This window comes from Pimephales promelas, chromosome 6 (assembly GCF_988280905.1).
Source record: "Pimephales promelas chromosome 6, fPimPro1.hap1.1, whole genome shotgun sequence".
NCBI lineage: Eukaryota > Metazoa > Chordata > Actinopteri > Cypriniformes > Leuciscidae > Pimephales > Pimephales promelas.
In genome coordinates this window covers 19,669,921-19,697,643 of record NC_142774.1, presented here as the reverse complement: position 1 = coordinate 19,697,643, position 27,723 = coordinate 19,669,921, and the positions used below count along the sequence as shown (strand labels likewise).

At 38.1% G+C, this 27,723-nt stretch overlaps 1 protein-coding gene across 1 annotated transcript in view; it reads left to right on the top strand.

Annotated features, from left to right (window-relative positions):
* The window catches only part of pcca (propionyl-CoA carboxylase subunit alpha), an 88,102-nt gene that overhangs the window by 29,048 nt on the left and 31,331 nt on the right, over window positions 1-27,723 (top strand). The window contains exons 7-9 of the mRNA XM_039672505.2: window positions 4,272-4,403; window positions 9,363-9,399; window positions 9,505-9,583. Of these exons, the coding sequence (XP_039528439.1) occupies window positions 4,272-4,403; window positions 9,363-9,399; window positions 9,505-9,583 (248 nt within the window). The remainder of the gene's footprint in view (window positions 1-4,271; window positions 4,404-9,362; window positions 9,400-9,504; window positions 9,584-27,723) is intronic.

Below are 27,723 nucleotides of genomic sequence, written 5' to 3'. Positions count from 1 at the left end.
GCAGGAGGGAAACACACACCGGGCGTCGTCACAGCAACAGCGGGCTCACGTTGATAGGTTGCCTAGAAGTAGTTGTAGATAAAATTTTTAGCCAAAAATCTTAAATAAATGAGCTTTTCTCTGTGCAGTTGTAAAGGCTTTTGGCTGAACATCCTACTGTTAATCAACATAGTCTGTTAAATAATCATCAGCATGTCAAAATAAGTGTTAAATATTAAGCAGTCAGTGATCCAAATCAGCTCAGCTAGACCCAGATTTGTTTCTCTTCGAGGTTGAAGACCGCATTGGTGAAGGACACCTTTAAATTTGACTGTTATCCAGCAGTGAATAAATTACAAACCACTGGTTTTTAAATCTACAATGGGGGAAATCTGCCTAGCAACACAGAATGAATAGAAGCAGTTTTCTTTGAGGAATTTCTCTGTTTTGGTTTGTATCTCAGTCATTAGTAGGCAAGCAGAAATCATAACAATTTGAATGCATATACAAATACAAATCTACATTTCTCAGCCCGTATCCATTCATTGTGTGATATTAAAGGGTTAGTTCACCCAAAAATGAAAATTAAGTCATTAATTACTCACCCCCATGCTGTACCAACCCCGTAAGACCTTCGTTCATCTTCGGAACACAAATAAAGATATTTTGCGCGAGAACTGAGACGAGACCGTTCTTCTTCGACTACTTTTTGTTACCGGCTGCTCACCGCTTAGGAGTTTTACTTAAACGTTTTGCGCCTCCGGCTATATCAGTACGTCATCTTATACGGTAGGGGGCGGTAAAACTCCTAAGCGGTGAGCAGCCGGTAACAAAAAGTAGTCGAAGAAGAACGGTCTCGTCTCAGTTCTCGCGCATGCGCCCATAAGGAAGTAATGGAAAGTCGAATAAAGTCGTAATTTACGTTTTTTTTTCGCACAAAAAGTAGTCTCGTCGCTTGATAAAGTTATAGTTGAGCCACTGTAGGCACATGGAATATTTAAACCTTTTCTTTTAATGACTTTCTGGGCCGTCAAGAGGCAGTCCCTCAGGCTGTCTATGGAAGAGTGATCCAGCTCTCAGATTCAATCAAAAATATCTTTATTTGTGTTCCGAAGATGAACGAAGGTCTTACGGGGTTGGTACAGCATGGGGGTGAGTAATTAATGACTTAATTTTCATTTTTGGCTGAACTAACCCTTTAACTAAAAAAGTTCAAATGTGTAACTTCTGCGTCACTATAGTGGAACTGACCCATGGGCTGGAATGAATTGTGACACTAAAAAACATTTTTGTCTGCTATTTTTCAATTGTTAAATATCCAGATTTGAGGGAAATACTTCGTACAGTCAACCAAAGAGAAAAGGCTGCATCTGATTTTTTTCTTTTTATCTCATTTTTATTTTGGTGAAAAAGTGTTTTATGTCCAAATTCACAGTATTTGTAAATCAGTAGGCAAAAAGTACTTGGATGACCTACTTCTGGCAAGATTCTGAAGTGTGTGTCCAGTGTGGCCACGGTAGAGGATTTGGGAATGGCAACTGACACTGTGGGTCATATGACAGTGACAACATGGCGAATGTCCAGATTACAATCATACTACACGCATGAGAACGTCATGAGGTCTACTCTGAGATTCCTGGTGTAGCTTGTGATGGTCTGTTGTGATTTAAAACAAGATGTAAATGCACAGACATTTGGAAAAGAAAAACGCCTGGCCACTCTCCTTTCCTTGTCAACAAAATTCAGTTTAAAACTATTGAAACACATGACTTTCATAGAATTACATAAAAAAGAGCAAAAAGCTTCATAATCAATGTCAACCTCTTTTTTTAAAGCAGCTCAACTTGATTGTCTGTAACAGCATTATAACAGCATACTTGAATAATGGCAGGCAGCAGCAAGGTGTGCAACTTCAGTCTGAAACATAGAACAGTTTGAAACTGCTGTGGTCCTGTTTTGTGCTGTTGGTGATGCAGAAAGTAATTAATTGCATTTTTCAGATAATATAGCAGTACTTTAATCTCTGTTTAATCTGTTTTACCATGATTAATTAAATTTTCCCCAAGAAAATCTGTGCAGAAAGCAGTCTGATTGTGTGTGAGCTTACAAATGAGACATGAGTGTGATAGTAATCCCTCACTTACAGAAAATAGTAAGTGCAATGATTCACAGACTTACAGAAAGTGGTTAAAGCATAAGCACTTTCATTAAAACCATTTAAGCTATTGTTTTATAAGTGTAATATAAGTTTTTGTTTTAATATTGTATTTTCCTGATATTTTCTTCCAGCTTGCCCTATATACTTAATTGCTTTGGATAAAAGATGTTTGCTATATGAATAAATGTAAATAATTTGTTTCATAGCAGTCCCTCAACCACATCTGTACCTGTTCTCTACCTATCTCTCTACCTTTCCATCCCCCAGTCACTCTTTTACATTTCCCTATATGCATGCGGACACACAGATGAGTGGGCCATCCACTGCCTTCTCTGTGTGCTGTGTGTGTGTGTGTGTGGAAATGAAGATGTCATTACATTAGCAGTTGAATAGCGATACCCCCCACATGAATAAGAGGTGAATGAGTCCCCCATCCTGAATAGCTGCCCCCTCTGCCCGACTGTTAGTATAGTTTTACGCAGGGCAAACGATTGGCCAGAGCCCCTGGGCATGCGCAGCTTCAGCCTAGAGAGCTCTGTTAGGATTACCTCTACAGCCTCTTTAGCATGTTTAAAGAGAAGCGCTTTTCAATGGCAGAGTTTGAGTGGAGTGTGTGTGTGTGTGTGTGTGTGTGTTTTCATGCCTTTTCACTCTTTGGATGTTGTCCTGGACAGGAGTTTTCATTATCCTGGTGTTCTCTTCCTCACGTGCCCAGCTGTACACAAGTTCTCGACACTTCTAGTGCCTCACACACTTTTTATTGTTGTTGTAGTGGCTTGCTGGTTGTTTAGCCCATTAAATGTACCACATGCACAAATGCACATGAGGGAAGTGTAAAAATGAACAGAAGGAGGAAAAGGGATTGAGTGACATCTGAATGGGCACAACTGTTTTGTTGGATTTCATTTTCCAGAGCCTGACAGGTCTCTGCATTTTGCAAATTGCCAGTGAATATAGAAAATAAATGGTGATATTGTCTACAATGTTTGTATTTTATTTTCTTAAATTTCATGTTCCCTGTTTTCTAGGGTTTTTTGCTTCTTTATTTTGTTTGTTCATGTCCCCCGTTTTGTCTTTTATTTTCTTGCTTTCTATTTTTTTTAAATTTCATTTCCTGTTTTATTATCTATTTTACAGTGATATTGTGTATCATTTATGTAATGTTTTTCATTCCATGTCACCTGTTTTGTTTTCTATTTTTTTGTATTGTTTTTGTTGTTGCTTTCTAGTTTTTATTTAATTTGTTTAAAATAGCAAACTATTTGTTCAAAAATCGCAAACTATTTACTTCAACTTTGCAATCAAGTTGTTTGTGCACTTGAACTGATTCAATGAAAAATAAACGTCCAAATGGGTTTTCTCCACTTTATAGTTTTAGTGATTTGTAATGGACTTCAGTTGATTACAGAAGTTAAATTTGTTGACACCTTAGTTTGTTTTTTTCCCAAGCACTTGTCAAGAACAAACAGATCACTTTTTTTTTGCCTCATTAAGATTTATCCTTTATCTCATGACACCATGGGTCCAGTTGGAGCTGAAAGAGTCATAGGGTCAAATCCCTCTTTTAATTACAGAGCTCAGTGGGTTCTGTGCGCCTCAGGCATACTATCTGTAGTATATTAGCCAGGAAGCAATAGCCTCCCGATTCTCGAGACTAACAAAGGAAAGAACAGATCTCCTTTTTCCCGTTCTTTTTTCTGGCTTCGTTATTTAGATGTATGTTTTTGTGAAGGGATTTGGTTCCCCTGGCAAAAATCTTACGACCTCAAAATTTTGAACTCTAGTGTAAGTTCAAGATCATGAGAGATATACATCAGTCATGTGTGTCGTAACTTTTGACTGATACTGTGAAAGGTGAAAAAGTGGAATCCGGTGTCACCTGATGCACAGGGGTGTTTTATAACCAAAAAAGTACATCTGGATCACATAATGTGCAGGTGTGTTGAGGTTTGATGTAGGAGTAAAAACAGGATGCGTGTGTTAAGATGTAGGATCTGATTATCTGAGTCGTGCAGTGAGACGTGACATTTTCTGATTGTTGCCTCAATACATTTGATGCCTATGGTCTTGATTTGTAAGATCTCCTAACTTAGATGATATAAAATGTGCCTTATTATAAATTCTTTCTCTACAGGCAGCCGAGGGGGTGACCTTCATTGGTCCTGACACGCATGCCATCCAGGCCATGGGGGATAAGATCGAGAGCAAACTCATCGCCAAAGCTGCCAAAGTCAACACCATCCCAGGCTTTGATGGAGTAGTCAAGGTCAGATATTATTTATTTGTTTTTATGTTTGTCATCAGTCTTTTCCAAAGAATTCCTCACATCATAAAAACGTCTTGCAAATAAATGTGTAAAGAAATGTTCAGCTCAGCACAGATGGGTGGTATATCGAAATTACAGCTAAACAAAGAATCTTGTATACTATGTGTTGCAGATAACAATGTACATATGTTATATAATTTATAACTTGCATTCAAACTCTGCCTTTATTTAAACAAAAATACTTGACTTGAATACTTCGTATCGAATCAAAATTTAAAATGTTTTTTTTATTATGAATTTAAAATGTAAATTTTAATCAATTTGTCATTTAATTATGTCATCTATACACTGACATGTTCTTGTACAAAAAGCCCACTATTTTAGTAGTGTGTTTGTTTTTTATGATATGCAGTGATTTCAGGTAGGACTTAAGAAAGCTGATTGTTCATACACATTTTTCTAGGACTTTTCACAATTGCTCATTCATCCAAAAAAGTAGTTGACTCGTCGGCGGGTTGGTGTTTACCATATGTAAAATGGTAGTTCCATTGGTACATCATATTGGGATGCATTTTGTGGACAGCAGAGCTTTTCTCCTACTGTCTCCATGTATTGAACAAGCGCAACTGCAGTCATGTGAGCCACGGCTAGTCAGAACAGACCCAAAGCGTCGACTAGTGGTAGAAATAATCTAATAGTCAGTGCAACTCCTGTCATTTACCGAAGCTTCTGTTATGAACCGCTTCTTTTGTAACGGAAAAAAACTTTGTAAAGCAGAGACGATTGTTGTTGAAAATACACACTGTGAAATTCATCACGTAAACAAATCGTCCTATAGACCTTGCTTTGTTCCGTTAAGTTGTCATATATATACACTATAATTTAATAAGTTTGAGGTCAGCAAAATTAAAAAAAAAAAATTATACTTTTTTTCAGTAAGGAAGCAAAAAAATTTAATTTTGTTTGGCTGTTCATCATATAATTCTGAAAAGAATGTTTCACGGTTTCCACAAAAACTGTTGTCAACATGGGTAAATAACTTCAGCACAAAATCAGCATATTAATTATTTCCTGGGGGTCATGTGACACCGAAGCCTGAAGTAATGATGATGAAAAATCATCCAGCCATCACAGTACATTACTTTGTTTTAAAATGTATCGTTAAAATGGAAAAAAACTTAAGTTAATTTCTGTTTTACTGAATTTTTGATTAATTAATTAAATGCACCCATGGTGAAGCAATGGACTTATTTCAAAATCAGTAAAACTGACCCCAAACTTTTGAACAGTAGTGCTTATATTTGTAGATGCCACTTGATCATACAACAAAGATCTTAACCACAATAAAGCTACATATCAGTCCCCCAAAATGCCTTTAAACTCTTTTTCCTGTCTCTATTCCAATGTCCCCTCCCCCACTCATCCCCTCCTCCTGCTTGCAGTTTAAATGGACTTTAATAGCCGTGTGGTGGCCATTTTGACACTTCCTGAGCTGATAGGGCTCTATAAAGCAAAGATGTGCCGCATGACACTCTGATTGTATGGGCATTACCATCTGTGAACACCTCCTCAACGACCCTGATAACATCAGCACACTGATCACAGTCTGACTCTCACACACACGCAAAAATCTCCCCTTTAGTCCCTTCTGCTGGATTTCTCACCTTAGCTTAACTTCATTTAATGCTAGTGTAGAACTCAGCTGCTAATGTATTTTGATGTCTGGTAAGAAATACATTTCAATAGTGGTTTCACTATTTCAATAATTATTTGTAAACAATTATTTTGTCGCCATTTTCAGCCCTCAGAGATTTCCGTTTGCATAATTGCAACAGTTGTTTAACCCTTGTGCTGCATTAGATTTTTAACACCGTTGAGTGCATTAAGGACCAAAAATGGCCACATATTAAACATTGCCTAAAATATTATATATTATTATTATTTTCCACTTTTACCAAGTTAAATCTTTTAACCAGCATCAGTCATCATCATAACTACCAAAAATGTATTCAATTTCAGGATTTTAACCCTTTAATTACTAATTTTGTTTGCGAAACCATCGATTTGTATAAGAGGAAAAAACACCAAAATTCAATTATTTTCAATAAACTAAATGCAAAGAGAAAACTTTAGATTTGGATTATCACAGTCCCACTTTGCAAAAAATCCCACTTAGCGCATTAGAGACCAAAAATGGCCACCTATTAAACATTGCCTATTGCCTAAAATAAGGTGCATTTCCACCCATAGGGAATAAATATGTAGTGACGTCATCTGGTGGAATGCACTATATGATGCAAATATAATGCTTTTGCTTCAAAATGAAAGGATGTTTGTGCAAAAATCATGTTTCATGTATTACTGACAGCCTCAGATTTAAACAACGTTTTAATGGGTTTCAATGGGCCATTTTTGGTCTTTATGGTGCTGAGTGTTACTATTTGATCTACACAGTATGTGTTATACATATTTTGCAAAATGGGATCACATTTTTTACATGTATCCAAAAAGTCACAATTTTGCCAAATTTCATACCATTTGCATTAAAACAGCCAAAATGGTCAAAGAAATTAAACTGCAAAAGACCAAAAATGTCCCTAATGCAGCATAAGGGTTAAAGCAATTAAATGTGACCTATTTGTCACTAAACACAGCAGCTTGCAGTCTGAAAGGAATGACAGTAGCATTTTTAGCAGTTTGATTCTCTCAGCACAACATGGCCATTGCCCACTGACACAGTTGTTGGCTTTTTTCAGATCAATTTGGCATTTTTTGGCATCAATTTGGCATCAACTTTTTTTTTTTTTGTGGGAACACATTAGAAATTTTTTTTTTTCAGAAATGTAACAGTGGGCCTTAATTGTCTTATTTTTTTGTTATTCACAACAAAACAAATTAGGCAAATCAGAGATAAACCGTTCTAAATGAATTGCCCTAAAACCTAGTGAAATATTTTCTACATGAAGGCCCTGATATAGTTCAAGCGAAATCGAATGGTGAACTGGCGTGACGTCATTTCGAACAAAATCAGGTCAAAAATGAAGTTCACTTTGGGAGTTCGAAATGGCTTGGCTGTGTCTGAATTCGCCCTTATACCCTCATTAACTAGTCCCTAGATTAGTCCACTAGTTCACTAGAGTAAACGAGTGAGGGAATTGCCTTTTCTGAGGGTTCCCAATGGACTGCCGCTTTTGCATAATTTGAAACTCAGCAAACTGGCGGCTCCAGTAGTAATGAAAACATTTATCTTGAACTCTGTCATGGAAACTAGCATGTATAAACCTTAATTAAATAACTGAATAATCAATGAAAAAGGAATGCATACCTACATGATTTTTGCTGTGATCATATTGGATCAGCGGTTTGGAAAATGGATGGATGATTCTGCATTGGGCGCCGTCTTCTGGTCAGACGCGGGAATTCATACGGCGCACAGTGCATTATGGGATTCCTTAGCCATTGTGCATGTCAGTTGTACACTCATTATTGCTGTGCATTGTGGGATTGAATGAGTGCACTCTACAATGTCCACTATGGTTTCGGACACCTGTACAAATAGCTGTTCTCTCAAATCGTGCCCTATTTAAAGGCAAAGTGGCGATTTTGGACACTGCCTTTGCCAAAGCAAACTTTCCAGAAAAGTTTGCTCTGTCTGGTGCACTACCATTAGTGTTTTGCGTTTATGTAATAGGTGGATGTGCTCTGAAGCCCTGCCTTCTTTGACATGGAAATCTCCTCCGGTTCATTTCTTCTGTTCAGTCCCTCAAGGTCCTACTGGAGAGCCCCTTTATTTTTACTGTTTTTAATACTGCATATTGCATGCTTTTAAACAATCTATTTTTGGTATTTAAATAAATGTGATGACTTTACTGGAGCGCCGAATTGCAGAGCTTGTGCAAACATCCACATTGCTATGATCAGAAGCTTTCTCATCTTTTCTCATCGGTGTCATTTTATTTGTTTTTTCTTTTTGTTATTAAAAGAAAAGCGCGAGGCACTTCATTTAACATACTCATCTAAACGTCACTCTCAGCAGTGTAGACGGCATCAGGATGTTTGTTGACAGTTTATCGCTACTCATCTATTTCAAACTTCTTTTTACACCAAATTAAAGAACAAAAAAAAATGGTGTGAGCATATCGGGGCTTAAGGGTTTCTTCAAGTCACTTCAGTCACTGATATCTCAGGCATTTATTTATAATTATTTGTTATTAAAACAAACTGATTTCCGCAATTACCAAATGCCTTTCTTTACAGATTTTGGCCAACCCTTGTCCCAAAACCAGACTCTGGCATCCAATCTTGAAACCTAAAATTCATCATAAAATTATTATTTCTTTCCACAAATATTATAATTTTATTTTCCACAAACTATTGCTGCCCTTCAGTTTTTGAATAATTTCCACCACTACCAACAATTCTGCCCTTAAAATAGTTTCAAAGGTTAGTGTTCTGGGTAAGTACTAGATGTGAGGGTAAATTTCACTTGTTATTTCACTTGTTTTTTTTTTTTGTCATCACGCAATAAGTACGATAATATTTTATTGTAATTCTGATGCTATGAAGTTATCCTTAAAAAAATAAACACCCTCATTTACGCCACTTTAATATATACCACAATTAATAAATTTGCATTTAACATATAATAACATATAACATATAATAGTGGCTTTAGAAAATGAACTCGGGTCCAAAAGTTCCTATAGCTGAAACATGGATCAGTCCTTTAGTTTCATATCGTTAAAACCATTTAACATATTTATTGTAAATATGACTTCTTAGTCAGGTGATTTTTGGTCAAATCTGATCATTTACCCCCTGAAATTACAATAACAGTGGTAGTAAAAACTAGTATGCTTTGTGGCTCCCTCTGCTGGACTAGAAGAGGGAACTGAATTATCTTACCTGCTCACAAACAGATACACATGAAATAAAGTTTTGTTTCTTTTTTTATTCAAGGATGCAGAAGAGGCTGTGAGAATTGCCAGAGAAATTGGTAAGTGTGGTTGTAATGTTGAAATTTTGTCATAGTTTGAATCTATTAAGAATAAGGTCATGTAGTAAATAAAGCCAAGTCATAATTTGTGTCCATCTCTTGCAGGCTACCCTGTTATGATCAAAGCGTCTGCTGGCGGAGGTGGGAAAGGGATGAGGATCTCCTGGAATGATGAGGAAACCAGGTGAGACGTGAGGGAAGATGATTCAGGGACATTTCTGATCACTAGACAGAACAAGAGACCCATCATGTGTATGTTTTCTTTGGAGAGAGTCGGCCTAAGATTCTTTTCAAGCAGCAGTAATAAGCTTTATGAAGTTAATTAAATGAATTTGGTTTTCGGTCAGCTCTATAGGGAATTGTTCAGTTTTACTGCTTAAATGACAAGGCTTTATATTATCATTTTTCATTTTGAAATCCATTACCATTTACAAATCAATGCCTTAGATACTCTCTCTGTCTCCTGCCCTTCCTTATCTTTTTATTTATTTTTTAATATTAATAAAAAATATTACTTCAGGGGACAAATTGTTAATTGTGCACCCTGGTAAAATAACACCTTGTAAAACAGATCTAAGTCTATGTAATAAGGGTTCAAAAGCCAAAGATAACATGCCAGATAGGGGACAGCCCTGTCTGATTCTCCGTTGGACCTGAAAAGGAGCGCTCAAAACACCATTGATTTTTAACACACTCTGGACATCACCATACAAAGTCTTAATCTTACTGATAAAACCAGAAGTAAAACCAAAAGCACACATTGTTTGCCATAAATATGTGTGTTCAACACGGTCGAAGGCTTTCTCCTGGTCAATTGAAACAATCCCCATTCTGAGACCAAAAAGCTTGGAAATTTCTAATAAGTCTCGAATGAGAACGATGTTATCATAGATCAAACTTTGGAGAGTAGCTTATAATCGGTACAAAGAAGGGACACTGGTCTCCAGTTCTTTATGAGCTGCAGGTAACCTTTCTTTGGCAGCAGGGTAAGAACTGCCCTTCTGCAGCTTAGAGGCAGACGTCCAGTGGCTAAGCTATCCTTCAGTACTGCAAGAAGATCTTCTCCAATTAAAAACCAAAAAAACGTATAAAAATCAACAGGAAGACCATCTATTCCAGGAGTTTTCCTACTCTGCATACTCTGCAAGGCTACATACAGTTCACCCAGGGAAATATCCGCTTCTAGCATTGCATTATTATCTTGATTAACCTGGGGAAGACTAGAATAAAAACTCTGAGCCAGCATTTGCTCCTCTTGGTGTTCACATTTATACAAATCAGAGTAAAAACTGACAGCATGCTTATGAATAGCGTCATGATCAGACAACACAAGTCCAGAGTCAGACCTCAAACTATGTATAAATCTCTTTTGACCCATTTTTTCGCTCGAGGCCAAAAAAAAGTGTGATGGAACATCCATTTCTGCCACATTTTTAAATCGGGACCTAATAAAAGCCCCTTGTGCTGACACCCCAAGCATGTTCGCTAACACAGACTTCTTAACCTCAAGCGCATCAACATAACATGGATCTTTAGTGGCTTCAGCTAAAAGCTGGAGCTCTTCTATTTCTGACTCCAGAGCTTTCACTGATTTCAATAGGACTTTGGTAACATTATGATTGTATTGCTGACACAGCTGTTTAGTTTGAACTTTTCCAAAGTCCCACCATTGTTGCAAAGAAATAAACTCATTTTTTTTGATGGTTTTTCCAAAAAGATACAAAAACTTCTTTAAAATTATTTTCTACTAGTAAAGCTGTATTAAAATGCTAGTAGGCACTACTAGGCTTTACACACTTCAGAAAAAGACAAACCACAACAAGTGAGTGATCAGAAAAGCCAACAGGGCTAATAAAGCAGTTTTTAACAACATTTGAATGATGTTTAAAGCAATAAAAATGATCAAGTCTGGCCATACACAATAAATTGTCTTTACAATGAGTCCAGGTGTACTGACTTTGATTCTCATGTAACCCTCTCCACACATCATGTAACTCATGAGTCTCGACCAGTTGGATCAGGCGGGCACGGGAGGCAGGGTGAGGCTCTACATGATTTCTGTCACGTCTACTCTCTGTACAGTTCCAGTTTCCGCCCACAAATAAAAACTCTTTATCATTGCAATCTCTAACAACATTATTTACATTTTCCAAAAAAGTCAATCTCTATTTACCAACAGCTGGAGCATATACAGTGATGAATACAAGTTGTACATTTTCATATATTACTCTCACTTTTAACAAACGACCTTTAATAATTTCTTCACACTCAACAGCTTGAGGATTAAAACTTTTTGAAAAAAGAACACCCACTCCACAACTATTACTGGTTTTGTGACTTAAAAAAAACATCACCCTCCCATTCTCTCTTCCAATCAACTTCGTTATCAAAAGTACTATGTGTCTCTTGTACAAAGATAATGTCCAATTTTTTGAGGGAGCACAATCTGAAAAATGAAGCTCTTTTTCTTTCGTCTCTTGCTCTATTCAAATTCAGACTGCCTATCTTTAACTCACTCATAAAAAAGGAAAAAAGAAAACCAAAAGAAAAAACTAATTTGAAAAGCTAAACATATTCGTCATCTTCTAGCTGTCTTTTAGCTTTCAAAACAAGTTTATTTAGGCGATAAAATTCTTGATCAGTAAACACTTTCTCTCCAGCACTTTCATTTTGATAATTCAACACATTCTCACCCCAAGGCGTCACCTTTGACCATGCTTCAATATTTGACGTTTTAGGCGCCCTTTAGCGTCACTTACATGACTCGATCCTACGGCGTCATCTAACTGACGCTAAAGGAAAGCGTCAGTTAGAGGACGCGGTTAGGTTTAGGTATGGGGTGGGGGTAGGGTACACGCGATCCTAGGGCGTCATCTAACTGACGCTAAAGGGCGCCTAAAGCGTCAGATATTGAAGCATGGTCAAATGCTTCAATAAAAAATTAAAAAAATTAAATTTTTTAAAAATTTAATTAAAAAAAAAAATTAAAAAATTTCTTAGGAGTACTAAAGGGGCTAAAAAATGTTAAACTTGAGTGTACATTTCCTGATCTACAACTTTTTGTTGATTCAGTTAAGAATTATCCAGCCCATTCTCACTCCCAAGGCGTCACCTAACTGACTTATCAGCATTATGTCTGATAATGCTGAGTCAACAGTATTGCACTCCCCTAAACTGGGTGACAGTCTCAGAACGGTAAAAGAATCTTTACATTCAGGATGAATAGATCCCTTTGAGTATAAATCCAATAGTTCTGTTTTCTCTCCCGTGAGGGCTGATCTCCATTTCTCAACTGCTCTTGTTACTATTTGATGTGACTTGACACAGAGATGCTCAGCGATGGCAGTCACATTTTTAAAAGCAGGGCCCGTTATTTGGTGCAAGTGTTCAATTCGTACCACCTTTGCATCACACAAAGTCCTTTCAGGAATGGCAAAAGGCATATCACGCCTTTATCACGGCAAAAGGCATATCAGTCCAGTCATGAGCCGATGACCAAAGGCTGCTGTAGTAGCCAAAACAAGGAAGAGGAGTTGTTTTCTCTGCTTATTTGAAATAGGGACCACACTTTAAAAAGGTGACGGTAAAAAATAGGAAAATCACGCAGTTTAAGTCTCTGAGGATCCGACCAGAATAAAGCTTTGTCCAGTCCTAGTCCATCAATATTACGAAGGATTACACAGGCAGCACCAGTCCAACTTGAATCATCAGAGTAATTTAATAGTCTTTGTACAAACTGCAGGCGAAAAGCTGCTGTTCTGCTCTGCAGGTGTATTAATCTAAGTCCCCCTTCCTCTTTAGACAGGTACAGCACGCTTTTTGGTATCCAATGCATTCGGTCCCAGAAAAAAATCTATTAAAATGGACTGGATTTTTATTAAAACTTCAACTGGGGGATCAATGCAGGCCAAACGGTGCCAAAGTGCAGAGGCGACCAGATTATTTATTATCAAAATACGTCCTTTATAGGACATTTTGGGGAGCAGAAACCTCTAGCCGCCCTTTGGCTTTTTCAATGATACCTTAAATTCTTTTTTACATAGTTGTCATCACCCAAAAAAACCATTTAAAACCATTTCTGGTCCAATAGGCCTTTATCGCATCAAAATAGAACGGCGGAAGTAACCGTCAAAAATAGCTGAAGCAGTGTACTGCGTCTTCCGGTTATTGCGTTCGAAATGGCTGCCTGTTATCGCTGGACTACTTCTTTCTCGAATCTCCCAAAAGTTGGCCAAGACGATGTGGTGCCTCCAGTTGCCTGATGGTTTCGGCAGCAGGATCAGCATCTAGTCCACCTGCGGAGTCGCGGGAGTAATTGTGATCACTGGCGGCCGCGGGTTGTTGATCCTCCGCGACTGTGGGCTGTTCATCCGCGTTCTCTATAGCAGAGTCGCTATTCTGTGACTCTTCAATTAACGTTACTTCAAAACGCGCATTAACCCGATCGAAAACTGACTGGCGAAGCACACGAGTCTCCCCCCAGCTGTTCCACGAACATCGACTTGGTGTAGTACCGGATTTTAGTCTCCTCCGCCCACTTTTCGAGACGTAAATGCTTTCCTCGTCAAAGTGCAAGCTGCATACAAACGTACTACCCCGACTTATATGGAACAAAGGACCTTCATCCCTCCTTATCAATCTCACCCAAGCCTTGCGGAGGTGTTCGTCTTTTGGGAAGTCATGGAAGCTAAGGTATGGCTGTCTTTGTTTTGATGTTGAACAACCCGGTACACTGCAATAGCACCGGCGAGAGGAGGCAGCCATAGTTTATCTGGTAACTAAGTAACCACCGGAAGTGCGAGTACACTGCTTGGCGATTTCGAACGTTCCAAACCAAGAAATGTGATAAAGGCCTATTCAATCCATCAGGAAGCCTTGGCTCAAACTCTGACCATTTTCCAACTAAAATGGCTTCACTTTTTCCCCAATTCACCTTAGAAGAAGACAGATAATTAAAATCATTTAAAATCTTCAACATCACACTGATATCATTACAATCACGGATTAAAACAATGACATCATCAGCATAAGCTGAAATTTTAAAAGTATTGGCACAGTTAGGAATACATAATCCATGTACATTAGCTCTTAGCTTGTTCAACAAGGGTTCTATGGCAAGAGTATACAGCATGCCTGAGAGTGCGCAACCCTGTCTTACCCCCCTTTTCACCTTAAATGGAGAGCACAAATCACCATTGATCTTCAATACACTCTCAACGCCACAATACATAACTTTTAACATAGAAATAAAATCCGAATTAAAACCAAAGGCTTTTAAAACACTCCATAAATAGATATGTTCAACTCTGTCGAAAGCTTTTTCTTGGTCAATTGATATCATCCCGAAATCCAAATCAAAGAGTTTTCCACAGTCTAAAATGTCTCTAATAAATGAAACATTGTCAACAATTTTCCTACCTGACACACAGTGTGACTGATCGGGGTGAACTATGGACTCAAGCACTTCCCCTAGTCTAATTGCTAGGGCTTTGGAGAGAATTTTGTAGTCATTACATAAAAGACTTACAGGCCTCCAGTTTTTTAACTCATTTAGATCCCCCTTTTTAGGTAGCAGAGTAATGACTGCTCTACGGCAACTTTGTGGTAGTTGGCCCTTTTCTAAACTCTCATTAAAAACTGCTACCAATTCTGGACCCACCTCAGACCAAAAAGATTTGTAAATATCTATTGAGATTCCGTCAATGCCTGGTACTTTCCCACTCTCCATTCTTTTAAGTGCGTCCTCAAATTCTCCTAAACTCAAAGCTCTACCAATTTCTTTATTGGCAATTTCAGTAACTTGTGGCAAATTTTCAAAGAAACCCAAACTTTCATCATTTAACTCTAAAATTTCATTTTTATACAAGTCTTTATAGAAATTTACTGCTCTCCTTCTGATCTCTATAGGATTTGACAATAAGACACCAGTTTCAGACTTCAGACTATGAATGAACTTTTTCTGCCCATTCTTCTTTTCCAAATTAAAAATGAACTTTGAAGGAGCATCCATTAAATTGGCACTCTGAAACCGGGATCTAGTTATTGCACCTTGTGTTGTCAAACCCAAACTTTTTGATGCACTCCAATAAAGTGACATCTTTTGTGGAGTCAGCAAGCCCTTGCAACCTCATTAAGGGCCAATCCCAATTCTACCCCTTACCCCTTCCCTTTCCCCTAGCCCTACCCCTTCGCCTTCCCCTTGACCCTTGAAACAGAGTGGCAATGCGTAGGGGTGAAAATATTCCCCTAAGAAATGGGACACCACTACGCCTCCGTTAAACGTCATTATAAGTCGTCGCTAGCGCCTACGTCACAGGAGATGCGCCGATGTTTATCACAACTTCCAAGATCCCGTCGACAGCTGCAGTTATCTCAGTCGCGTGGGTTACAGCTATTTTCTTGCATCTTGTGAAGTTCGCAGGAAACAACGGAGACGACGAAAATATGTTGCGGGACTATCGTTAGCAAACTACAGTAATTTTAGCGATTTTTTTTTTTTTTTTTTTTTTTTTACAAATGTTTCTGTGAAGAAACTGACCGTAAATATGAACACAATATTGAATGTAACATAAAGCAAATCATTATTTGTCGTTATAAGACTTATTAAAGCCACAAATACTTAAATTTATGGGTCTCCTTTGTCGCTTGGGCAGCCAGCCTGGGTTAGCAGTGACACTTCTCATACCCCTTCGTTTGAAGTGTGCTCCCGAAAAATCTTCGTTTGAAGGGCTATCTGGCCCTTTACCCTAGCCCTCCCCCTCCAACCAAAAGAGAATTGGGACAGCCCTACCCCTTCACGTGGACGCGCAAAACGGAGGGGAAGGGGAAAGTAAAGGGGTAAGGGGTAGAATTGGGATTGGCCCTAAGTCTTCTTCCAAAGCCCTCATTGACTTATTTATGTTTCTTGTAGCGTTGCGAGTGTATTGTTGACACAACTGTTTTATTTGAACCTTTGTAAAATCCCACCACTGCTGCAATGACAAGAAAGACGGTTTCGAAGCTTTGGCGTTTTTCCAAAATTCTTTAAAAATGTCTCTAAAACAAGAATCACCCAATAAATTATTGTTAAAATGCCAATATGCACTTTTAGATTTAACATGGTTTTTTGCCACAATACATTTGACCAAACTATGGTCAGAAAAACTTACTGGAACTATTGAGCATTCCCTGAACATGCTTAGTTGATGTTTAAAACCATAAAATCTATCAAACCTTGCCATTCACTCTCAGAAAAAAAGGTACGAAAGCTGTCACTGGGTATACTTTTTTTTGGGTATACCACAAAAGGTATACTTTTGTACCTAAAGGGTGCAAATTGGTACCTTCATGGTACATATTTGTACAATTATGGTACCAATATGCACCCTTTAGGTACAAAAGTGTACCTTTTTGAAAAGGTACCGCCCCAGTGACAGATTTTGTACCTTTTTTTCTGACAGTGTTGATAGCTGGTTATTAAAAGCATGAATCCAAGTGTATTGCCTCTGCCCAACATGGAAATTCCTCCATATATCAATAATACTGTGAGATTTCCTTAAATGAATTAAAGTCTTTCTTGACTGCATATGCGGTTCAACATGATTCCTGTCAATGCCGTTTTCAGTACAGTTAAAATCCCCTCCCACAAATAAAAACTCATCAGCATTACAATCTTTTAAAACATTACCCAGAGTATTAAGAACAATTATTCTCTCTAAGCTGCAGTTGGAGCATATACACAGATAAAAATAAAAGTGCTATTTTCAAACTAAGCTTTTACTTTCAAGAGTCTTCCTTTTATTACTTCTTCAATAGTGTAAGAATAAGAAATGAAATTCCTAGAAAATAAAACTCCAACTCCGCCACTTAAAGAAATGGAATGACTTAAAATCACTAAGCCATCAAACTCCTTAGCCCAATCTGCAGCATTTAAGACATCACTGTGTGTTTCTTGTACAAATGACACATCAATATTTTTACACCTCAAAGTCTCATATATTTGTGCTCTCTTCTTATAATCTCTGGCTCCGTTAACATTTAAAGAGGTGAGATTTATTACCCCCATTAAAAGGAGAAGAAAAGAGCAACCAAAGCAAAAGAGCCAAGAAAGATATCTTATGTTATCCATTTAACTTCGTAAGGATTTTCTTTAACCGGAAAACATCCTGGTCAGTGAAACTATTTTTACCTCTGAAAACTTTTACTTTCTCAATGAACTGTTTTATGTCAGGGAAATATTCCGCTATTTTTACTCCCCTCATGTTTTTTGTCACATCCAGAAAGTTTTGTATTTCCTCAACAGTATATTCTCGGCTAGAGAAACCACTCAGGGGTAAACTAGCACTTACACTGCATTCAGACATCTCAGTTTCACTTTCAGTCTCACTATTTTTGTCAGTCTGGATGTCACAACTACCATCTAATCGTTTAGCTTAGACATTATGGTGTTCCAGCAATTTCCTTTTTTGGGGAGTCTTGAGAAAACACTCTTTATCTTCCACCACAGGACTCTCCATTTCTTGTATCACTTTCACAATATCCATAGCTTCATCCTCACTGTTGCTATCATCAGACACACAAGCCTCTTTTTCAACTCCCGACACAATCCTGATTTTTTTTCCTCCCTCTGCCACAACTTTTCCTTCTTTTTCAGCTGTTTTTTTCTGTAGGAATCTCAGAAACATTTTCTAAACTTTTTGAGACCTCAGGCGCTCTGCTTGGGCCTGGCCTCTGTTCATCAACAGCAACAATCTCCTGTACTTCAGCTACTTTCTCAGTTGAGACATTAACAGTTTCAGTTTGCTTACTTGCACTTTTTGGACATGCACGAACAAGGTGTCCATTTTCACCACAACCAAAGCATTTCATATTGTTAGTTGTAGCATAGATTACATAATTAAACCCTTCGTGACTAAAATTAAGGGTCAGATCAAGTTCATTAACATTCTCTTTCAGAACCATATAAACAAATCATCTGAAGGACACCACGAGTTTTAATAAAGATGATTTACTTCCTATTGGAATCATCTTCATTGGGGAGACCATTTTACCATATCTGGCGAGCATTCCAACAAGAACATCATTTTTAAGAAAAGGTGGAACGTTGGACAGAGTCACTCTTTTGGACAGAGTGGAGAGCGGGAGTACAGATGTAAAAATACCACCTATCTCTACACCACTCTCGACCAACAAATTCGCTAAATCAATGGCCTTTACAAACAGAACATTTGCGCCGTTCATCCGCGACGCCGACAGAACACTCTCATGCCCAACAACAGCACTCACGGCCAACACACACTCCTCTACACTTGCGGTAGTGTCAATTTTCACCCCATGACGGAAGAATTCCGTTTTGGGAGCCATCCTCCCAGTACACGGACTGGGAATTAACAACAGCTCTCCCTAAACAGACCACTCTAAGCTTACTGATAAACAAACCAAACAATAAACAATCAAAAACAAACAAAAAATATATAAATAAACGCAGAAAAGAAGAGAGAGAAAAAAAGCAAAATTCACTCACATCAGTCTGCACGCGCTCTCACACCTCTCCACACACACTCAACAATCGCACCGGAAGTGAGAGAGAGAGAGAGAGAGAGAGAGAGAGAGGGGGGGGGGGGGGTTACAAAACTTTATTTAAAACAACACTTAATATTCAACAATTAACATTTGTATATATGGGGAAAAAAATAAAAAATATATAAATTTAAAAAAAACATTAAAATTCCAAAACCAGATTTCCATCAGAAACAACACACAAAACATCATTAACACACCACAGATCACTGAAACCCTTCTCATTATTTACAAGACTATAGTTTGCAAATTCTATTTTTAGTCTACCAGCCACTAATTTCATATACATCACTTCAACATTAATACTATTAAGCTGCAATCCTTGATATTTCCTGGTTTTCCATATTGCCAATTTCGCAGTTCCTATTAAATAATTTATGACACATCTTCCTTCTTTTTGAAAAATTATATTTCACACCCCCTATAAAAACTTCCTCTGAGAAATCTTCACCAAAAACTTGAAACAATCTATTAAGAACTTCAAAAAGACCTTCCAGTCTTTTACATTTTAAAAACAAATGTTCTAAATTTTCTTCTTCTCCACAAAACCTGCATCCCACCCCTCCTGCTGGGTTCAATGTTTGTTTGTGGCTATTGCACCATGAATTATTCTCCATTGAAGATCGGCTGTTCTTTTCTCTACTGGAGGTTTATACAGAGTTCTCCACCGGTCTCTTACGAGAAATTCTGGCTTCAACAAAGCTGGCCACTTCGATATCTTTTGTCCTTTGAGTGAAGCTTGATTTAAAACTTTAACTGCAGTATAATATATTGCTTTCTTCGATGTTGTTTCAAACAAGTCCAGCTCTGGAGTTTTAAAAGACAAAATTGAACCTGTGGATTCATCCTCATCCATCTGTCTTTGACCAACGACAGCAGCAACTCTAATTTTAGGAAAGTCCAGCTCATTGCTTATGTCTGATGTAAAATCTTGTCCCATATTTCTCCTATAGCCACTTGGTAAGGCATTAACAATTTCTTCCACCAGCTTTCCAGTCAGGCGCGAGGACTTTAATCCTGTTACTTCTTTCAAAGTTTCCACAGATTCCCATTCGCCGTCATTCAGAAGTTGCCCCAGCTTCACAATGCCATGTCTTTGTAAACATGCCCGCCTGCTTACAGATCACAAAAGTCTTGTTTGAATCATTGGGTTGAAAAACAAAACTTCCTCTCATATCCAGCTCCCAGATTCATCAACATTTCTTTCCACTTTAAAAACACTTCTCCAAGGGTGCAACATTGACCGGTAAAAAAGTGTAACCTCAGACAAGTTCACCTTATCCAGTTCCATTAGAAACAGATGTTTGTCTAAATTAAGACCACCTGCCTTCTGCAGAATCATCTTTGCAGTCTCAGTCCAAGTTAAATCCTTGTTATACAGGAATCTCTGTGCAGCTTGTAATCTGAAAGCACAGATCTTACTCCGCACATCCACGAGGCCACGAGAGAGAGAGAGAGAGAGAGAGAGAGAGACCTTTTGACCTTTAACACACCTTTATTTATACATTCCTCATAAACATGTTTTCTCAGATTATACATTAATAAATACACATATATAAGCACTCAAAAAATCATACACTCATAAATCGTAACAAACTATTGAATTAAAAATAAATAAATAAATAAATACAAATGTTCATTTAAATTTCTTTTTTTTTAAGCCACAAACAAAAGCTCATACATTTAGCATCAGCTCATTTTCATCATCCACTGTGCACAAAACATCATTCAAAGCCCAAATTTCAATAAATCTGTCCATATTATTCATCAGTTTAAAAGATGCAAACTCTGCCTTGAGTCTAGTTGCTATAAGAGCCTTTAAGACCACCTCAGGACCTACTTCCCCTCTCCTTTCAGTTTCCTTTTCCTTGTTAGCCATATTGCCATCTTTGCTCCTCCAAACACAAAATTAATTAATGAGATTTTTTTCATGTCTGATGCAACATACCTTGGTCCAAAAACAAAAGATTCGTTATTAAAATCTACTCTATTAAAATCTCTAACCCACCCATCTAATATCTGAAACAATTCTCTTAGTCTTGAACAACTCAAAAACAAATGATCTACCGACTCTTCAGTGCCACAAAAAGGACATTCCTTCCCTACAGTGGAGTCAGTGTGTGCCACGTGCCTGTTTGTAGCTACCGCCCAGTGAACAACCGTCCATTGGAGATCCGCAGTGCGTTTCTCTATAGGAGGCTTGTACAGGGACCTCCAGCAGTACCTAGGGGAAGAGTCTGGCCCCAACACATCTGACCACTTTGTCTCTTTACAATCTTTGAGCACGTTATAATGCGACACCTTCACGCAAGTATTGTACAGTGCCTTTTTTGAAACAGTCTCAAAACCTTTCAGCACCGGAGTCCTGAAATGTAGAAGAGAACCTTCCTCTGGCTCTTCATCCACCGCTGCTGAAACTTCCACTTGGGGAAAAAGATTCTTCTCATTCTGTTCAGGCACCTCGTTTTCTTCTGATCTCTGTCTGAAGACAGAAGGCAATGCAGAAACAATCCCATCCATTATGCTCTTTATTATCCTAATGGACTTGATACCGGTCTTGTTGCACATCTCCTCTGGACTCTTCCTGTTTTCACCAGTCTTTAAGTCAGCGATTCTTGTACACCCCGCTCTCACCATCACATTCTGAAAGCTCCTGGTCTCCAGTGCCGGTGCTGGTATCAGCGGGTTGTTAAAAAGAGGTTCATTCTCTGTCCAGAGTCCAAAATTTGAGAGAACTCTCTCAACCTTAAAAGTTGAAGTCCATGCTCTCAAAACTGCCTTGTAAAAAGGAGAAACATTCCTCAAGTCCATGTTGTCCAGTTTCATCAAGAACAATTGCACATCATATTTGAAAATGTTCATTTTCCTCAACACAGCACGCGCTGTATCAGCCCAGCACGACTCGGCATACAGCAACCTTTGTGCCGCCTGAAGTCGGAATGTCTTAATTCTGTTCTTAATGTCCATCAGGCCTTGCCCTCCCTCTTGAATAGGTAGAAAAAGTACAGCAGATTTTTTCCAATGCTGCCCATCCCAGAAAAAGTCAATTAGCTTTCTTTGGAGCTCATCAACGACACTTTCCGGGGGATCCAGAACTTTAATTTTGTGCCATAATGCAGATGCAGCCAGATTGTTGGTGACCAAAACCCTGCCCCGGTACGACAGCTGGGGCAGCACCCACGTCCATCGAGACAACCGGTCACACATATTCTCCACCATACCCTCCCAGTTCTTCTGCCTATACTGATCTGATCCTAAAAACACTCCCAACATCTTCAAACCAGCTCTTCCCCATTTAACTCCCCCCCCGGAAGCACAGGAGGGGCCCTTCCCTGCCAGTCTCCCAACAAATATCCTTCACTCTTTTCCCAATTTACCTTAGCTGACGAAGCCTTTTCGTAAATATGTAGAGCATTAGTTAAATTCATTACATCTTTATCACACTTTATAAGAACAGTGATATCATCAGCATAGGCCGAAAGAGTAATTGGTCTGTTTTTACCACAACCTTCCACTAAAAAACCTTGTAATTTTTTTTTAGCAAAGGCTCAATTGCTAACGAGTACAACTGCCCAGACAAAGGGCATCCTTGTCTTATGCGCCTATTAACTAAGACTGGATAACTAAGCCCACCTCCAACCTTCAACAGTGCAGAAGCTCCAGTGTAAAGCAGTTTGATCCAAGAGATAAAATTCTCACCAAACCCAAAAGCTTTGGGAGTCTCAAATAAATAAAAATGATCCACTTTGTCAAAAGCTTTCTTTTGGTCAATTGACAAACCTAAATCCTCATTACCAGCATTTGCTAAATCCATTACATCACGCACAAGATAGAGATTGTCCATTATTGTTCTTTTTGGCACACAATACGTTTGAAAATCATTAATAAAAATGTTTTAATCTATTTGCAAGACACTTAGCTAGAATGTTATAATCAGTACACAGTAAGGCTACTGGTCTCCAGTACTTTAACAGTCCAAGATCACCTTTTTTTGGTAATAAAGATAAAACTGCTCTTCTACAACTAGTTGGCATTTCATTTTTCCTATGAGAAAGTCTAAACACATCAAGAATATCATCTTTTAAAATGGTCCAGAATTGTTTATAGAATTCGGAAGGAAGTCCGTCAATGCCAGGGGACCGGCCATTGGAGAGTTTTTTTACCGCTTCTGAAATTTCATCCAAATGAATATCAGCATCAAGCAATTGTCTCTGATCATCAGTAATCTTTGGCAAATCTCTAAGTAGGTCTTCCATGCAATTAATGTCACAGTGTCTTGCTTTAAATAAATCAGTATAAAAGTTCTTTGCATGATTCCTCTTTTCTTTCGGGTTTGTTGTTAAAGTCCCATCTGGTAGCTTCAAATGTAACATTTGTTTTCTTTCTCCTTCTTTCCTCTCCAAGTTGAAGAAAAACGAGCTTGGAGCATCCATTTCCCGTAGTGAAGAAAAACGGGCTCTTATTAAAGCCCCTTTCGCTCTTTCATTGAACAAAGAAGCCAAAACAATCTTTTTTTTCTCTTAATTGTTCTACTTCTTCTGAATTTTCTTCAATAATTCCTTTTTCGATTTCAGTTATCTCTTTTTCAAGTGTTTTAATAGTGTTCTTTACATGTCTATTTGAGTGGGCTGTATAGTTCTGACAGAAAATTCTTATTTGTGCTTTTCCAATCTCCCACCATTGCACTAAATCTTCATAGTCATTTTTTTTGTTTTTTCCATTTAGACCAAAATAACCCAAATTTTTCACAAAATATAGTGTCATGTAACAAATTCAAATTAAAATGCCAATAATAACTGCAATGCTGTGACTTTTTTAAACTCATTTCAATCATACACAAATGATGATCAGTAAAACCATTCGGAAAAATATTTGCTTTCAAAACTCTGTTAGGATTCTTTTTACTTACATAAAACCTATCCAACCTTGCAGCACTAATATGATCATGAGAGGCTTTAACCCATGTATATTGTTTCACAATTGGATGTTTCTCCCTCCATACATCAGACAAGTCATATTTCTTTATAATACTGCTTAATGAATTAGCAGACTGAGGGTACGGTTCTTCACTATTTCGGTCTAATGTAAAATCTAAGGTACAATTCCAGTCACCCCCAAGAATGAGACATGCATTGTCAATTTTTTTAAATTCACTGGACATTTAAAAAAAAATTCTACCCTTTCTGCTTCATTATTTGGTGAGTAAACATTCATAAAAAGAAATGAAAACCCCATTAGCTCCACTTGTACAATCAGACTTCTGCCCTTATCTATCTCATAAGAATAAACATTACTCATATTCAAATTTTTTGAAAACAGAATTGCAACACCTCCACTTAGATTAGAACCATGACTTAGAAAAATCTGACCCTCCCACCACATCTTCCACTCTACTTCATTATCTAGATCACTATGGGTTTCTTGCAAAAAAATAATATCCATATGTTTGTTTTGAATCAATTCATACAAAGCAGTTCTTTTTCTATAATCCCTTCCTCCATTGATATTTATTGTCTCTATTTTTATGCTCTCCATAAAAAGAGAAAAAAGAGAAAGACAAACAATCAGAAGAGAACAAAAAGAGAAAAACACCCTTTGTGACTTAACCATTGTATAGATTACCTTTTAACCCATTCTTTCCCTTTCCGTATATGTGTCACAATTTTCTTCAGTCTAAATCTTTTCCTTCGGCTCAGTTCTTCAAATCCCACACTCTTCTGTACTTTAACTACCGATCTCACAAATCTTTCAACATCAGGAAAAAAAACTCTTGACATCAAAAGTCTTTCCAAAAGTTTCATCTAAGAAATCATTAATTTCATTCACTGTGTATAACTGATCATCACCACTCTGAGAAGTAAAGTCAGATATTTCTGAAAGACTGTCTTCATCTCCCATCTCCTCCATTTCATCATCTCTATCACCAACCTCCCCAACACCTTCATGATCATTCCTAACTCCAGTTTCATCTTCACATTGAGAAACAATCACCTCAGTTTCCTCAACTCCCTCAGCACAGTATTTTTCAACTGTTTCTGCACAACTTACATCTTGGTTATTCTGTGTCTCATTCCTCTCTAAATGATCTCCCTTCTTTCCCGTCTCACCTAAATTCCTTCCTACACTGTCTTCTTTCTCACCATCATTCACTTTTGACACACTCGGCCCAGCGACTCCATTTAACCCACTCGATCCTGCTACTTCACTGTCCAACTCGTTTTCAGTGTTCATTTTCTTAGGGCAAGCATTTTTTTGTGTCCTATTTCACCGCATTCAAAACATTTTAGACTCTCAGCACTTGCATAAAGCATGTAGGACTTTCCTTCAAACAGAACTCGAAAGGAAATGTCAAGAGCCGCTGAATCTAAAAACATAAACAATTGACGTCTAAAAGACATAACATGTTTCAGTGACTCGTTTTTACATCCTAGCGGAACCATCTTGATTCCGCTAGCTATTTTGCCAAATCTCAACAATTCCTTCTCTATATCTTGATTTGGTTATAAACGGGGGACAATTCGAGATTGTTACACGGCTCGATTGAGATACCAGCGGGGAAATAACAGTGTAAACGCCACTCACCCAAATGCCGCTCTCAACCAGCCGACTAGTTAGGTTCCATTCCTTCAGAAAGACCACTACGGCCTTATTCATCCGTGAAGCTGAAACAACGTTGTCGTACCCCACCTGTTCACCTATCGCCACGAGCATTTCTTCCACTGAAACCTTAGGTACACATCTAACGTCATGACGGAGTGAGAGAGAGGAGTCACACCCTCTCGGGCGAGCCTCCATCTCAAACACCCGCCACGCGATCAAACAATGAAAAACCACTCACCTAAAAATATCTTAAGAAACTAAACAGAAACTATTTTTAGAACAGTGAAGGGAGTAGATAAATGTCAGAAAAACCTAGAAGGAACCAAAATGAAAAAGAAAAAAAAGGAAAAACATTTAAATCGCTCCTCTCACCCGTGAGAAACTCACACACCTCAAACCCTTATATAGAGAGAGAGAGAGTTAGAGAGAGAGAGAGAGAGAGAGAGAGAGAGAGAGAGAGAGAGAGAGAGAGAGAGATGTATAATTTTGCACTAATGCAAATTGTTTGCCATGTATATTTTCACAGGTAACCTACTTTAAATTATCTTCTCTCTGTCTCACCAAATAGGTTTATCTTTTAGAATACGAATGCGTTCATTTCAAATAAGTTGCTGGAATATTCAGGGTCTTCACTCTTCAACGTTTGGTTCTAAAAATACAGACCCAGAATTTCTAAAACATATAAAAGATGTTGACATCATAATCCTCACTGAAACCTGGTGTCGAAATGATGCGCTTACCTACTGTCCCTCAGGCTACTATGAAGTGATTGTCCCCTCAGTCAAAATAAGTACAGTCCACCGTGGACGAGACTCGGGGGGAGTTCTGGTGTGGTACAGGGAGGATCTGGCCAAACACATTTCAACAGTCTCAGTTGGAAAATTTCATTGCGGGTTAAAAATAAACCAAATTGGCATTTCTACTAAAGAAATATATCTCTGCGCCATCTACATTCCCCCAGCGGAATCCCCTTAGGAATACCTCAACAACATCCACACAGAAATCAGCCATTTCCAGGCCCAGGGAAACGTGCTGCTGTGTGGAGACTTCAATGCAAGAACTGGATCTGAACCTGATGACATAGATCCAAAGGGTGATGAGTATGTCTTTGGCCAGGACCCCCCGAGTATCACAGGAAAACTTCCACCGAGAAACAACCTAGACCAGACAGTAAATAAAACTGGTAGAGAGCTGGTGCAGCTCTGCCGAGCCTCGGGCCTGTACATACTGAACGGCAGGATCCGAGGGGACTCTTTAGGGAGGTTCACGTGTTGTTCAGGTCTTGGAGCTAGTGTAGTTGACTACGCCATCACTGACATGGACCCATCCTCCTTCAATGCATTCACTGTCAAACAGCAAACTCCGCTTTCTGACCATAACCAAACTAACATTTATATCAAAACGCGTCACACACCAGAACAAAACAGACTGGAAACCTGCCGAATGTATCAGGTCCAGCAGAGATACAAATGGGCTCCGGACAGTGCAGACAAGTTTGTCCAAGCCCTCAGTTCTGAAGAACTAAAAAATCAAATAAATACATTTATTACTAAGAAATTCGAAACAACTAAAGATGGTGTTAATTCGGCTACAAATGAAATCAATAACATATTTAATAAAGCAGCACAGAAAAGTGAATTGAAAAAGAAAGGCAAGAAATACACAAAAAATACTCCAAAAGATGAAAAATGGTTTGACTCAGACTGCAAAACATTGAGAAAACAACTTAGAAAATTATCATATCTGAAACATAAAGAACCAAACAACACTGACTTAAGAACTTAATACTTTTCAAAACTAAAAATATATAAAGACACAATTAGAGTGAAGAAGCAACACCATCTGACCAAAAGTATAGAAGAATTAGAACACTCAATAAATCAGAATCAGTTCTGGGATATGTGGAATAATCTGAGCACCGCTAAACCACAAGACCTACCAATACAAGATGGAGAAATTTGGACAAATTCGGACATTTTGAAAACTTATACAGAGAAATCCCATCAAAACAACTCAATGACGATTATAATCGGATCAAACTAGAGCTACAAATTTATGAAGAGACAATTAAAATCAAAATCCACTTGACTTCCCAATTACACAGGAAGAATTGGCAAACAAACTCAAAAGCCTAAAAGGAAATAAATCTTGTAGTCCTGACAGCAT